General features: G+C 36.5%; 1 protein-coding gene across 6 annotated transcripts in view; it reads right to left on the bottom strand.

Annotated features, from left to right (window-relative positions):
* DLC1 (DLC1 Rho GTPase activating protein) overlaps window positions 1-15,536 on the bottom strand; it is a 260,198-nt gene that overhangs the window by 197,518 nt on the left and 47,144 nt on the right. For 5 of the 6 annotated variants that reach the window (XM_046940463.1, XM_420693.8, XM_046940464.1 and 2 more), the window contains one exon: window positions 4,871-6,014. In XM_046940463.1, coding sequence (XP_046796419.1) covers window positions 4,871-5,905 — 1,035 coding nt within the window. In that variant the 5' untranslated portion in view covers window positions 5,906-6,014. Of the gene's footprint in view, window positions 1-4,870; window positions 6,015-12,570; window positions 12,667-15,536 lie in introns of all 6 variants that reach the window. The other variant, XM_040699458.2, reaches the window with a different exon arrangement.

Raw genomic sequence — 15,536 nt, 5'->3', positions numbered from 1 at the left:
GGCCATTCTATGTCTATGTCCATGAAATAGATCTAAAATGTTGGATACTATTGTTCACAACAGGTTCACATTACTTTTAAAAAGAATCTAATGCTTTCTAACTCACCATAAGAAACAACATGCTAGTCTTATGAAACAGAATTTACTACAGATTATAACAGAAGAGAGTCAGTCTTCACACCTCACAAACTCAAGTAGCAAACATGGACAGAAAGGTCTGAATTCAACTAACAAAATTTTTCTTTTCTCATATTAAATAACAGTAATTGATGAAATAATGGAACAAACTGTATTTTATCAGTACAGAGAAAGCAAAGTCATACTTCAGAGCTCACAGTTTTAGCGTGGGGAAAAGGCACTGCTTTATAGAATTTGGTCACTCTTTTCTACCTGGGCTTCTTTCTTCATTTACTGCCATTTTTTAAATTATATTTTTCTTAAATTAATTTGCATCTTATTGACACTGGCTTATATTGGTCATATTCATAAGTATGCTTTGCAAATCACAGAGCATATAATCTAGAAATCTGGATTAAAGTATCATCAGTAATAACAAGCATTAGGAAATAGCCCTGATTGTTATACTCTTCAGTCTTGTAGGAAAGTCTTAGAAACAACATCAACTACTTGAAACTGGAAAGCTTTTCAGTAGGCCACCACAAAGAGTTAGAAGTAGTAAATATAAAATGGAAGTTTGATAGAAGAGCAATGAGGAAATCATACTCTGAAGTTATTGCTAATTTAATTTTCAGAATCACATAAACAAAATCTTTTAATGGAACTTAAATGCTGTCTAGAATTGCATGTGAAGAGAAACTGATAAGAATTCACCATATATACTCCAATTAGTTTGACACTTTAATTAGTTCTTTTTAAAGTAATATCCTGGATACATATTCTTGGAAGGAATAGAGCTGACATAAACTCCAAATCATCAGCCACAATATATCAACCACCTTTTCTGAAACCAAACATATATTGATATCTTATTTCTCTGCACTTCTTTTGCAATAAATATACCTGTGCTTTTTCACCACTCATCTTACAAAATTAATACTATTTATCAAATATCCGCATAGTAAAACAATCTACAAATAATACCTCTATCTTATAGGCCACAGAGAACACACAATAAACCCACATTCAAAATAGATAAGCTGCACAAAAGATTTCACTAGCAAACCCTGAGAGAAAAATCAGATCTAACAAAGAGAACAGGTAGGAGTGGCAACAGAAACAGGTGCAGTCAGAGCTCTGCTGTACATACTCAGCCAACTTTACACCTCCCAGTAAAATCTCCTCCCACCTCATTATGCCACCAGACTCACCACAGAGAGTGCACAGATGAAAACCAAGACTACTCCACTGCCTCCAGGATGGGCAGGATGCACAGGTGAGCAGCCAGCCTAACTGAGAGGTTCCCTAAATGGGTGGGATGGGTGTGCCAATGCCTGGTCTGGATATGAAAAGCAGCACCTGGGAGAACACTACAGCTTGTAACAAACACCACAACTGTCAGTGATTTTGATAGGAAGTGAGAATTTACTGTGGTAATTTTACAAAAAACCCTACTATTTTGTGTTGAAAAATGGTTTCAACTAATATGTTACAGTTCTGATGCACTTGTGCACCTATTCAGTGGAGATTTTGCTGGTTATCTCTAAAATTGATAAAATGTGCAGCTTGGAGAACATAAGAAGATATTCACAAGATTCTTTATAAGGTAATGGCCATTTTCTCCCTTTTTTTTTTTTTTTTTTTTTTTTTAAGTATTCACTTAAGAATAAATAGTGTAAATAGTGCTTTCTGGTTTTACATAGTGTTGCTCTCTAATACTTCCACTGCACTATATGTGAACTGGCAAATCCTGAGAGCAAGCCATTAGGATTCCTGTGAGTTGAAAACATTACAGAGCAGTCATTAATTTCAAAGCTTATTCCGGGTTTTGGAAAATAAGAACTTATGATTATAGCTTTTCTAAATCTAAAATTTTTTAAACCAAGGACAGCATATAGTAGAGACTAACTGCTGTAACCACATTTAACAAATTCATTTATGCTTTTGCTATTCTGTGCTATTAATAACCATTGGTTTTATGTTGTGGATAAACAGAATTTTCAGTCAAGAGAGAAGGTGAAAAGCTTGATTATTGCAGTATCTTTCATTTAGACCTAACACCATTGTCTTCTCACAGTTAAATTCATGCACTTCCTACTTAGGAAACCTAGGAAGTCTTCTTCAGAAAGCAAAGGAGAAGAGGGTACTGTGCATCAACCATATGAATGCTGGCAACTTGAAAGAATGCTGTAACAGCTGGACCTGTTTGCAAAAAGCATCTGCAGTGTCAGTACATCCATCAAGACTAAACCAATCTACAGCAGTAGAGCTAGCATTGGTCAAAGGTACTAAACTTTAAGACCTTAAGCCCTCAAAATGACATGTATCTGTAAAGCAAGATCCACAGATCCATGCTATCTCACCTCAGCTTTAGTCTGAAAGCAGCAGATCTAAAGATAAGAGGAGAGGTCATGCTCTGTTGCCACAATTAAAAGCAGTTTAAAATATGTTAATGAAGAACAGGTTTTCAGAAGAATTTAGTACCAGGAAGAGCAGAATGATCTCTGCTCAGAGGTCCTAAGATCTTAGCTGTCATCAAGGTACCTGATGGTCAACACTTTTTTGTGATCCCGTAGGGAACCAACTCAAGGTTGTGAGTGGCCAAATATCTCTAGCAATTTATCTCCATGTTCTTCTTCCAGTATTCTGCCCCTTATGAATATATATTTAGATGCAACAATAATTGATGCTGAGCATTAGTCAGACAGTGGTACATTTTAGGCCTTGACCGTACTGTTTGAACTGCTGACCCTGAGAGAAAAGGTTTTATATATCATTCCCAATTCCCTAAGTCTCCCTGTCACTGCAAAGCAAATACTTGACTTTTATGGATGGATTCAGTTTCAAGTCAGTTGTTTTTCTAATGTCTTTTTAAAGTTACAAAAGTGGCTTTCAGGGAGCATTTGTAAACATAGGCACATTTTTCAGTACAGATCATTACCAGCACAGACAGGCCTTTTTGTAATGTAACGTATGGTTAGCTTTACTCTTTCTGGTAGAGTTCTTTAACCAAAGTATTACAAGACAAATCCTCCAGATCTCTAGACTCTGTCCCCCCTTGACCATGAGCACAGCCTTGCAGTTGCTGCAGCCATGCAACTCTCATCCTTCCCCAGAGAAACAACTTTCTACAGTTACTTTAATTTCTTAGCTACTCTTATTGGAACATTTACATTCTATATAAATATTTAAAGGCACAGACACAAAGCACAAATATATTCTCAATTTTAAGATACACAGTAACTACCATTTTCAAAGCTATTAAAAATGTATTACAATGGAAAGTATTGTGGACAGAGTTGCAACGTATCTGTACATAATAAAAGGAAGTTAAACCCATATTTTCAAATAATAGGAGTTAGAAACCACACTATAAAAATGAAACCTGCTAACAGTAGGAAAAGTATGCCTGAATATGAGCAAATATGCTTAGTAAAAAAGAAAAATGAATGCAGAAAGAGCAGTTGAGAATATGGTTGTATAGTTAATTAGTTCTCAAATATGGTATAAACTGGAACTGTTCTCCACCCATTGGTTAAGTTCAGCATTTCTGCTCCTTCTAAGTCATTCATCCTGTTCTATAATTGTAACTCAGCCACCGCTGCTGCAGAGTCAGTTGAAGAGCTACTGCATTAACAGATTGCATGAAAGGAATCTACTAAAGGAAAACTGGTATTCTGAGCTCCTGAAATCTTTTGCAAATGTTATAGCTTTCAATCATGTAAATTGAGTGTTAATTTTACCACAAGGGAGCAGTGGCCAGCAACTCAGGATACTGTGTTGCATACAGTACTTTAGATATGTGAGTTTGTGCTCTAAGAGTTGCAGTTCTACCACGGTGCTACAGCTGATGGAAAAAACAAACAAATAGAATTAATAGAAACCAGATTTACAAAACAAACAAACAACAACAACAAAAAACAGTCAAAAAAGGCTGAATGATGTCAAAAAGGGAAAGAGAGAGAGGAGGGAAGAGTAAGCAATTAGACACCGGTTATTAGCAAGAAAGCAAGAATTAGCAGCATAGCTGGGAAAGCCAGACTTCATCCTGTAGTGCCACAGCCAGCAAAACTCCTTCCACAAAAGCCAATGGAAGTTCTATTACTGGAGAATCTGTCCATTACAAGTTTTGGACTGTTGCTCCTTTTTACTTTGTGTGAGAAGGGAAACTCTCTGGCTGCTTTAAAATTACAAAACATTGTTTCGTACTTCGTTTTGTATGAACATTTTCTCACAGGGCTGTGCTGAAAACCAAAGAATTTCCTTTATTCCCCCCCGCCCCCCATTTCTTTTTTTCTTTTAAAGTTTAGTTCCACTTTTTCACTGTCCCCCCGCCCCCTTTTTTTAAAACAAGACTTCCATGCCACTGGACACTATTTCTTTTGTAAGACAACTAATCACATCTGATAGTAGCAGAAAAAAATAAATAAATAACAAAACCAAATCCATTGAAGGTGCTTATTCATTTAGCAGTGATCAACACATATAAAACATATAAAACCACACATATATAATAAAGTGGATACAAAGTGCATTTCAAATTCACAGTTCAGCCATTTTTTAACATTAAAAAGAGGTCTTGAAACTAAGTTGTCGTATAGCCACATTTTTCTCACTATTAGAAGAAAAAGCTGAGAAGATAATGAAAAAGGCTGGAAAAAAGAGTATCTCCAAACAATATGACACAGAATCACCTTTGTAAGAAATGGAGAGAAACCATTAGAGACAACCTCTGTATTTATGAGCATCCTACCTTTTTTTTGCGCAGTTTCACTTGACTGTCTGAATATTCTTGTGTGGCCAAATCAATCCTTAAATGTAAACACTGAGTGTCTTCTGCTGAACTGACATTTGAAAGGCATTTGTTTTCAGGGGCCACTTGAGGTTCAGTGAAACCACTTTCATCCAGACCATTTTCCACTGCCGGAACATGAGAGCAAGGGGAAGATTGCATAAGGCACTCGCTGGATTCCACTGCTGAGCATGGCTGTCTATCACTGCTGGGGCATGAATCAGAAGAAATCCCACTCTGTACCACATTACATTCAAACTTTCCAAGGCTGTCTTTAAAAGCATCAGATTTCCTGCGCTGTTGTGCAATTACAGCAGTATGAAGCAGCTGTTTCCCAGGCATAATAATTTCTTTCACATTTGGAGAATTTAAAAGATTTTCTTTCTCTACTTGTACTACCTCATTTAAGGCTTCATAATTACAAAGCTCCAGGCTTTGGTCAATACTGCCACAAATATCTCCTTCCATCTTCTCTTTAGGAACTGTGTCACCATCTCCAATTATGCCAGACGTTTCGGCTTCCTCATTAAACTCCGTTTTTTGTACAACCTGTCTTAAGGAGCCTGCTCCATTTAAACTCTCTTCTTCATCTTTTAGTTCCCTTCCAACAGCAGTGATGTGGTGATTAACACCATTCAGGTTGAGTACAGGATAGTCATCATCATCATCATCAGACACATGGACTAGAGTTTCTGTGCTGGCCTCCAGAAAATGTTCTTCTTCATGGTTTTCATTTTCATCCAATTCCTTTGACACATTTCCAAGCTGCTTTGCAGGGAAGCCAGTTGGCTCTCCGCCATGACAACACTCTGGAAATGAAGCACATTTTTCTTTCCGGTCCACACTCAAAATTTCATCTTTTTCCATACTTATCTGCAAGTTATCAGCTACAAGTCCATGACGACATGCTGTATTATATTCCACAGACTCCAAAGCCAATCCCATCCACTGGGTCACATGCTCTTCCCAGCTTTTCTTTCTGATTGCTAGAGACATGTCATAACAGTTCAGCAGCAGGCTGCAGCATACCTTCCACAGTGGAGCAGAGGTGTCATGGCTGCCGTGTGCTGCTCCAGAGGGAGAGAGTGCTTCATCATTTTAACATCTGCAAAAATTAAAAAAAAAAAGACAAGGTTATTGAATCAACTCCAAACATTAAAAAAGAAGAGAGAGGGGAGAAGAAACAGTTTAAACAAAAGTTTAAAAGCAAGATAAGGATGTGGAACCAGAAGGACAGGAATTCAGAAGACTGTTTTGTTTAAAGTTTTAATAGTTTTCATACAAAACTTCTCATAATTCAGTAGAAGTTTTTTTCTGATTACTCTCCATTATCATGTAAACAAAAATGTTATAAACAAGCACATGGATAGGCAAGTAGCTCAAGAGCCAAATTTGACAATGAGTCTCTCTTCACTTTGTCTGTCATAAGACATTTATTTCAATGGATATAAATTCCATTATGTCTTATGATTTCTTTGAACACACAGTTATTTTGTATTTCCTCTTCATCCAGAGATACCCCTGAGCACAGCACTTTGACAATTTCTCAAAGAAGTAAAGCAGAACTTGAGGGTTATTCTGAATCTTGCCGAAGTTATAGACCATTTCTCTTACAAGTAGATTTGGTCTGGACTTCTTGCCATTCAGTTGCTCTTATTTATCTGATTGCTTTCTTCTAATTAGGACTAGTTATAGTTACAAGCATCATATGAAAATGCTGGGAGAACCAGTTGTTGTGTGGTATAAAAAAATACAGCAGTAAAAAAATTAATTTAAGTTTTTGGTGTATTTCTTACAAAAAACATCATAAAACTTGAAACCCCAAAACCAAAGCAAACAAACAAACAAACAAACAGCAACAAAAAACCACACCCCAAGACTTTGGTGAATATATTCAAGATCTAGTAACATAAGGAAGGGACAAAGCCTTTGTTTAGGGCTCTCCAGGAGGTTAACTTGTAAGCAATAACTGCATGCGTCATCTGAATTGCCAGGATCTGCCCCACTCCACTGTCACCCCCTACCTACCCATACAGGTATATCTCACTGGCAGTTGTTATTAGGCCTTCTGCATAACAATATTTGAGATACATTAATCTCGCTACCTTGCTTGTATGGAATCAGCACAAGGAAAATAACTCATAAAGATTTACTCATAAAACAAAATCAACAGGTTCTTCATCAAATACCAGAACAGAACTTCTGGCCCAAAAAACATCAGAGGTTGAAGGAGCAGGTGCTTCACTTTTCACTCCCTACATAAGAACTATCAGCACTTAGCATGGATCTACTCATTGATTGCAGCAATAAAGAAGATTAAACACTAAGTTTCTTCTGGGTCACTTCTAACCACAAAGACAAATTCTGATTGCCCACCAGGGCACAGAACTACTTTGGCAAATCACATGCCCGAAGGTTAGTAAAAAAAAAATAAATGTATTCATCTTCAAGGAAATACAGAACCATGCCATGCAACTAAACCTCAGTAAATTAGGTCTTGAGGAAGTGACTTTTAGGATAGAGTTGTACACACTCCTAGATCTTTAAGCTTCTTAGAAGATGGCAAGCTTCATTTCAAATTCACATTTTCCACCTCCGTGGAGACTGTGCTTAAAAAGAAAATATATTCATAGGGTAAGAGAATTCCATGCACAAGTCATTAGTGTGTGGGAGGCAGAGGAAAATGGAAAATAAGACATGCAGCCAAGCCAAAAAAAATGATCTGCTTTCAGAGTCAAAATTTGGTAGTAAGAAGTTAATTCAACTTTAAGTTTCTCTTTTCTTTCCTGGTTGAATATGAGAGCAAGCTTAATTATTGAAGTGTAAAGTCAAATTGCTGCATAAATTTCCAGTAAATTTGCACTATTTTGGTGACTTCATTTCAGATCCATAGGCTCCTACTATTTCTATGTGTGCACACCTCAAGATTACAATGTGATGGAAATCAATGAAGACAATACTATTACTGTCTGTTGCATCTTTCACGGAGGGACCCTAAAGTACTTCGGAAAAAATTGAATTAGTATGACACCACAGCACTTTGTTTTGACCTCTGAATAGGGGAAGCTTTCCTCAGAGAGGCTCTTTGGTTTCTGCTGTCCTTAATTACCACTGCTAGAAGTTGCAGCAGGGTCCAATTCATTTCCCTCTGCCTTCTCTCTGTCCCCCTCTTAGAAAACTCTATTTAAGTTCTAGTTCCTTTACAAAAAGTTAAAAATGGTTGCTGCAGCCATACACGAGAATTCAGAAAGAGAAGAAAAAATAAGACAAAAAGAAAGAAAAAAGAGTCATGTGAAAAGTTAAAAAAATGTAGCTTGCAAATGGAATTCATGCATTCCCCTATCTAAGGTTTAGGCTGCTGGTGCTGTGCAGCATGCAAGCATTCAAGGAGTTAATGGGTGTGTGTTAATCTTGCTGCTGTTAAATGGAGTTACACGTGTGCTGAAAGGGGAGAACAGATCCCTTACTGTTTTTCATTTTTTGAATGTGGAGAGTTATATTTCATGGGGGATGAAAAACAAATAAATTTTACTTGAGGAACCCTTCTGTTTTACTGGCACTATCACTAGTTTTTCTGCTTAATAGACTGTAGAAAAAAAAAATGATTAAACAGGTGAATACCAAATACTTTGCTTGAAATACAAGACAAATAAATATACGATGAGGGAGCTTTCATTGTTTTCTACAATACAAGCTTGCATTAGCACTGAGTATGAAATATTTACCTTACAGATACTTGCTATCTGGGCAGCCCCAGTTCCCCAAAGTCCCCTCTGGCATGTGAAGCCTTCCATCAACCAGTCTGATGGAAGCTCACTTTTCTTCCTCTTCCTCTCCCCAAACACTGCATTATCTACTACAGTTCAGCTCAGAAATTCTTTCCCTGCTATAACTACGTTATAGTCATATGCCAACAATCAGCTCTCCTCTCTTTTTCACCTCCACATGCAGGGTCACTTATTTACTTTTCACTCACATCTGTTGTGCTTGGGAAAATCCCTTGCTCCAAACCTCTGAATAGGATCCATAACCATGCTCCTTTCTCCAGAGATAAAAGTGCACTGCTACTTTTTTCTGCTATTGTTGGCCTCCCTTTTTCTTGATGTGCAGCATCTTCTGCCATCTGAGAAACGCTGCTCTCGATTCCATTTGTACTCCACCAAGGGAAGACACAACCCCTTTCTCCCATTCATTACCACACCTAGATAACTTTCAACTAGACAATTTTTTACAGTTTTTTTTTTTTTTAAGTCAAGCAGAGGAAGTCTAGCAGTATAGTTCACTTAATTTCTTAACCAGACTTAGGATAAACTAATTATCAGTCACTGGCCAGCTCTATGGCCTTTCAGATCCAGAGAGTGACAAGTGGTAGTGAATTTAGATTTTCTTTTGCTAGCAAGAGTCAGTGTTAGTAAGTTTTCAAATAGACCAATACAATAAAAGAAACATCAGTAGGAAAACAATTCTGAAAAGACTGATTTTGTTCATTTTAATTTAATAGATATTTAAGTATACATTCAATGCCTGTCTGTCATGAAGGATTTTGTAAAGCTTGAAAATTTTCAGTAGAACTGTTGTTCTGAACACTAAAAGATATCAGCTTTTTCATTGTAATTCCAGAGTTTCCAAATTTTAATAAAAAGTACTAATTTTCTAATAAGTATTAATAAAAAGTACTACATTTTCTAATAAGTATTTATGTACACTTTTATAAGTATTTATTTGAGTATTTATGAAACATAAAGTCTTTCCTGAAATGTTTTATAGAGTGAAAATACCTTTTCTTCTGGTCAAAGCATACCACTGGGATACAGCTGCTGCAATAATTCATGCTCGTGTTTGGCTTTTATTTTTCTGTACCACTAAGTTTTATACTGCTTAGTACTAGTAACTTCCAGAAGAATAAAGATTGAAATAAAATATAAAAGACTTCTCCTGGAAAATGTTTCTTGTTCTGGGGTATGATTTAAAGATTCATGATATTGATGCAGTAGGCAATGCTTGACCAAAGAAAATGGCAGGGGGTGGTGACACTGCAGCAGAATCCCCCTTGAGCACCCTTTGAGATGGTTTGCAGCGCTTACAAAACAAGATGCTATTTTTGACACATTTTCTAACAAATTACTGTTCACTCTGAGCTATAATGGAAATAAAAAATAGGACAAACTTTTATGCTTGTTTATTTTTGGAAGTTTTGCATAAAGTCTCATGGAACAAATAGTTACTTTGCAACAGAAAACCTGCATGAGATAAACTGGCAGGCTATCCTATAATTAGATTGTCTAACATTTTCCTTACAGGAGGATTCCTGTGATTTTTCCTCAACAGCCCAAATTAAAGAGTTTCAAGGAGGCTTTCAAAATTCAGACAGAGAAGTATCCTCTCTTTATACCATGAAATACCACTTACATTCAGGTGTGCTGATCATTTTTTAAAATGTCTTTTCCTTTCCCTTCTCAAGGAAGCCTACAGGAAGCATCTTTAAAGAAACAGCCACAAAACCTAGACTTGACAGGCTGCAGCAGCAGCAAGACCTAGAAGTTGGAGCTGCAGTGAGAATGGGAAGGGAAGGAAGTAAATTTTCTCCAAAAGTCTGTATCTGAGTGCACCAAGACCTGTCAGAGACCCAGCTCCCCTTCTTGGGACCACAATGGGACACTGAAACCTCCTGATTTCAAGAGTGAGGCACAAAACCAGGGCTCTCTGGTTCACACGAGAGTGGAACACACCCTGTTTTTTCCATGGTGGATAAAGACTTGAGAGGAGAAGTGTGGGATCCACCGCACAAAATGGGGCAGCGGTCACAACTAAGCCACAGGACATGGGGAGTGATATGGCAAGAGCATACACAGTGAGTCATGGCCATGCACAGAGCACTCTGGCAGCATCCCCAGCAGTACAACCCTTACCATCCCAAGTGAAATTCAGTTTTTGCTAATACTTCGCATGTGATGCAAATCTTATTTGGAAAAGAATAAGGCAAAGCATTCACTTATAAACTGAGATGAAAGAATGTTTCATTAAATTTTTTACGTAATGGACATACGTAAGCAACTGACATCAAGCAGAAATATTTGTTACCATTATTTTATCTTTGTTGGTCTCTAACCCTAGTCAGCAAGCTTTGTTTAAGGAAGTCTGAGAGAATGGGATCTGTTTCCTATAAACTCATCTCACATCTTCCTGGTCTGGCTTACATTCAGCTCTTTCAGTAACTCCATACCAAGCTCTGAGACAGAATGTTGTTTACAAATAATTTGAGATAAAACATAAGCCCCTAGGTCTTTGCTCAGCTAGTTATTTTAAATTCGCTGTTTTAGAATTTGCAGTCCTGCCTTCTCTTATTTCCTGGACACATACCACTCTTTGGATTTAACTGAAGTAGGGGCTCACCTTGTCTGCAGTTTTTATACAAACAGGCATTTACAGTACATTTGTATGGATCATTCTAAACCCTGATGTTTAAGAACAGAAACATAAGGAATATTTGCTTCAGGACTGAGTACCTGATGTGCTTTCCCTACTTTCTTTTGAATGTAAAAGATAATCATGGAGTGACAAATATTGTTCATTTTCATCCATGAATTAGTGGACAGTAATAGAAGGAGCTTTTGTGTAGCTGTGAAAGGTGCTAAGGAAGCAATACTCAACTAAGATCCATAGCCTACATCCAGTTGGCTAAAACAAAAAACTCTGGGCTTTTGAGAAAGTGTGTGATGCATACTTGATGGTCTCTCTCTCTTTTTTTTTTTTTCCTTTTTTTTTTTTCCTTTTCCTAAAAAGCTGAAGATATCTTGCCTAGACTACAATAAACAAGGATATTAATACTAACTCAGGTACACTACCTATACATCCTCTCTTCAAAAATTAATTTTAGAAAACTCAAATAAATCTGTGTAATGTATGTGAGTCTAGGGAAAGTATAGCTTATTAGACACTGCCCACCTATTTTTTTTCCTTTCTGCATCATTCTGCAGATTTTTTAAAATAAAAGCTAGTAAAAGTGAGAATGCCAAAAAATAAAAATTCTAATTCCCCTCTTCCCCTCTCCACCCCCCCTTTTTTATATATATTTTTGTTTAAATAAATCAGTGCTAGCAGCAATGTTGCAGACATAACATTTAGAACCACAGCTTGTCTCAGAAACCTTAAAAAGATTGCTGTCGCTTGGAAGATAACAAATATGAATTCTGCTAAGAATAAGTTTGTCCTGACAAGAATAATCTGAATGGAAAACTTTCAGTGACTCTGATGCATATAAAGCCAGACAGATTGGGAAAGATTCTGATGTATTTATAATACAGTGGTTGGCGCATATGTACTGAATGATTGCATTCTTTAGGATTACTAAAAGCCATAGGCTTTTAATCAAATAACAATAACATATTTTAATCACATAACAAATGCCAATCCTAAAATATTTCTAAAATGGTGAGAATTCTTGTTCCCCACTTTCTGACAAAATGCTTGAAGAGAACCACAGATAATATTCAAAACAAAACAAAAAGCAATCTCAAACACTAATATTGAAACTATATTGCATTGTGCTTTTAATATGCAATGAAAAGATGCTTTGTAATGGTCAGTGTGGTTTTAGTATCGACATTTGTTACAGACATATGATACAAGTGCAAGACATGATTATTCCTACCACCTCATACCTTATAATATAGTGTTTTGGAAGTAGGCTGTTTCAGTGCACCACCAACTTCTGGCCACCTTATGATCAAACAAAAAAACTGAAAGCAGATCACAACCTTAAGATCAAAAGATAACAAGTTATGAGTGGAACATCAGTGAGAACATTTTTCAGAACAAGAAATTAAAGTGATCAGGAATGAAATGGTTGGATTGAGTAACTACTCAAATGATAAACTGTGCAATTTGTAACTATGATAGTTGCCCACTAGGTACATGGGAATTGTTAGGGGACAGAAATGATGCCTGAAAGCCACAAGGGGTTAAAGTGAGAAACTGCAAGGGAGATATCCATCCAAGTTAAAGGCAAATGAGTTTGGAACCAGATATATGTTTTGTGTGAGGAAGGAGATGCACAGAGCCGGAAGGGATCCTGACTGGGGCTCAGGAATGAGAGGTACAGCCATTCTGGGGCACTCTTGTTCCACTCTTTTTCTTACTGATCTTGAAGAGAAAAGGGAAGCAGAGGCAGGTTGGGCCCAGAAATCTCTATGTCCTTACTAAGACCCCTGGGGTTATCTCCTCAAAATGAGAAAATTGGAAGAACAGGAGGAATTTCCCAGCATATTCAGCCTTGGGAGCTGCGAACAATGGTGGGGTATGCCAAAACCTTGTTTCAAAATCCAATCAAATCCATTTGGTCCTGAGCTATATATTTGTAAGTCCTTCTATTCTTTGTACACAGTAAATTGGCTGAAAATCTAATGAAGAATGAAAAAAAAAAAAAAAGATGAAAAAACAAAAAACCCGCAGAAATCCAAAACTGAGAATAAATAGATGAGCTTTGTTTGTTTTGTTTTAAATAAGGAGGGAACTTATTAATAGATTTCCAAAGATTGCTATTAGAATATTTGCTATTTATTTTACTCAGAAGGAGAAAAGATATGACAGTTCATTAATTTAATATTTGTTTGGAAATTTAACTGAAGAATTACAGATGGACCTGATTGCAGCAACCATCTAGGAGATAAAATTGTGTGTAGATTTCCCTGTCAAAAAATGCAATGTAATGCAGGTAGGAAAAAATAACTCCAACCATAATTATATAATAATAGCCTCCATGTTATCTGTTAGTAACCAGAATAAAAGAACTAAATATGGCTGTGGCTGGTAATCTAGAACCAAATTTCAAGCTCAGTCAAAATTAGAAAGTGTGCAGCACTTAGGAGGGTACATTGAAGGCTGTTTAAATCCTTGATATAAATGATATTTAGCATATTACAGAAACTGTTGTATTGTCCAGCAGTATAGTAAGAACTCAATACATTAGATGCCTCAAACTATAACATGAGATTGACAAGGTACTCATTCAGACACTTCCTAAATCTTGCTTGTTTAGTGCAAATATTATTGATTCATAAGATCTGAACCCAAGATTTGCCAATGTGCCTTAATTTGTTGTTAGGAAATGTAAAACAGCATTAGCTATTTTACTTTCTATTGCTCCTCTAAAAAGTGCTCATCATCATTACAAAGAAGGGCTTTTACTTGTAGCCAGCATGTGATTACACTGAGCTTTAGCCTGGTTACATTTATATTTGGTTTATTTCCAACATTTAGCCTCAGATCAGCTGATCCTCTTCCTCAAGGATGAGAAAGGGGAAATGACAGGATCTAAACTGATCCACAATTATCCAGGCTTACTTAAGATCTATATTATTTACACCCAATTTAATTATCAAATTGAAACCAATTTAAATAGCAATAAACATATCCAATTTTATATTTTTGTACTATTTGACATTGATGAATAGTCAAGGAAATAGAGAAATAATATTTTTTAAAGTACCATGGTGTAATTATTCTTTAATGTAATCATTAATGATATTTTATTACATTAACGATGCACATTGAATTCTTATTAGCTGATATGATAATTGAATGTTCTCCATCACCTTCACCACAGCATCATTTCAGAATGACAACAGCCACCAAGTATATAACCATCCGCTAGAGAAATAGGAGGCCTTAACACAGAAATTCCTTTTTCAAGAATAAGACCTCTTAGAAGGGAATTTTATTTTTGTGCTTTTGTGTCTGTCTCACCAATCCTGCTCCCAAATTCTTTCTGCTTTCCACTTCTGAAGAACAGAAAAAATAACTTCACTGGCAGATTCCGTATGCTTTCCTTCCTCTTCCCCTTGACTGGGAGCAACTCGACAAGCAGACACAAAAGTAAAAAAGGCTGTCCCATAGGACATGTCAAACCAGAAAACTGTGACTATTACTTTTAGTCCTAAACTAGAATAACTTTTTTCCCAAATCTCTCTATTTTATTTTTATTTTTATTTCTCATGATGGAAGAAATGCCATTTTCTAGCCAACTCTAGTAAAAAAATAATTTTCTAGCTAAAAGAAGTTCTTCGGAAAACAATATAAACTAACCAGATTGTTTTCCTGCTGCCTTTTATATTTGAGGTTCTAATAGAGTGTTTCCATTTAAAGAAGAGTTGCTGAAGCTTGTTATAGACACGAACTCTGAAGCCCAAGGCACTATGGGCAATGACTGCTGGTAACCATTGCCCTTACTGAGTAGACCACAAGCATGTATTCATCGCTGGTGAGCACAGGACTAAAAAGTAATTTGGATGGTATTATGTGTATACTTTGCACATAAGACACTGAAAATCATTTTACAGAGTAGCCTCGATTCCAGACTCATCAGCTGATCTCTCAGTTTTGTGATGCTTTTCTCCTGGAAATACACATTCAACTCTGCAAATTACTGTTTCTGTGCACAAAAAATAAAACATATTACCCTCCCTCAGTTGGAAGACTACTTGGATCAGATTTCTTTACCACCTACCAGTTCAAATGATATGAGAAAGCTTTTAAAAATCTTTACTTATATTTCTAATAGAGCTGACGCTGATTCTGGTTTTGGAAGTTGCCATGAAAGTACTGACGTCTCCTACAGACAGGTGTTTAA

The sequence above is a fragment of the Gallus gallus genome, chromosome 4 (genome assembly GCF_016699485.2).
Source record: "Gallus gallus isolate bGalGal1 chromosome 4, bGalGal1.mat.broiler.GRCg7b, whole genome shotgun sequence".
Taxonomy (NCBI): Eukaryota; Metazoa; Chordata; class Aves; order Galliformes; family Phasianidae; genus Gallus; species Gallus gallus.
The sequence above is the reverse complement of the archived record's forward strand: the minus strand, read 5'-3'. Positions and strand labels throughout refer to the sequence as shown.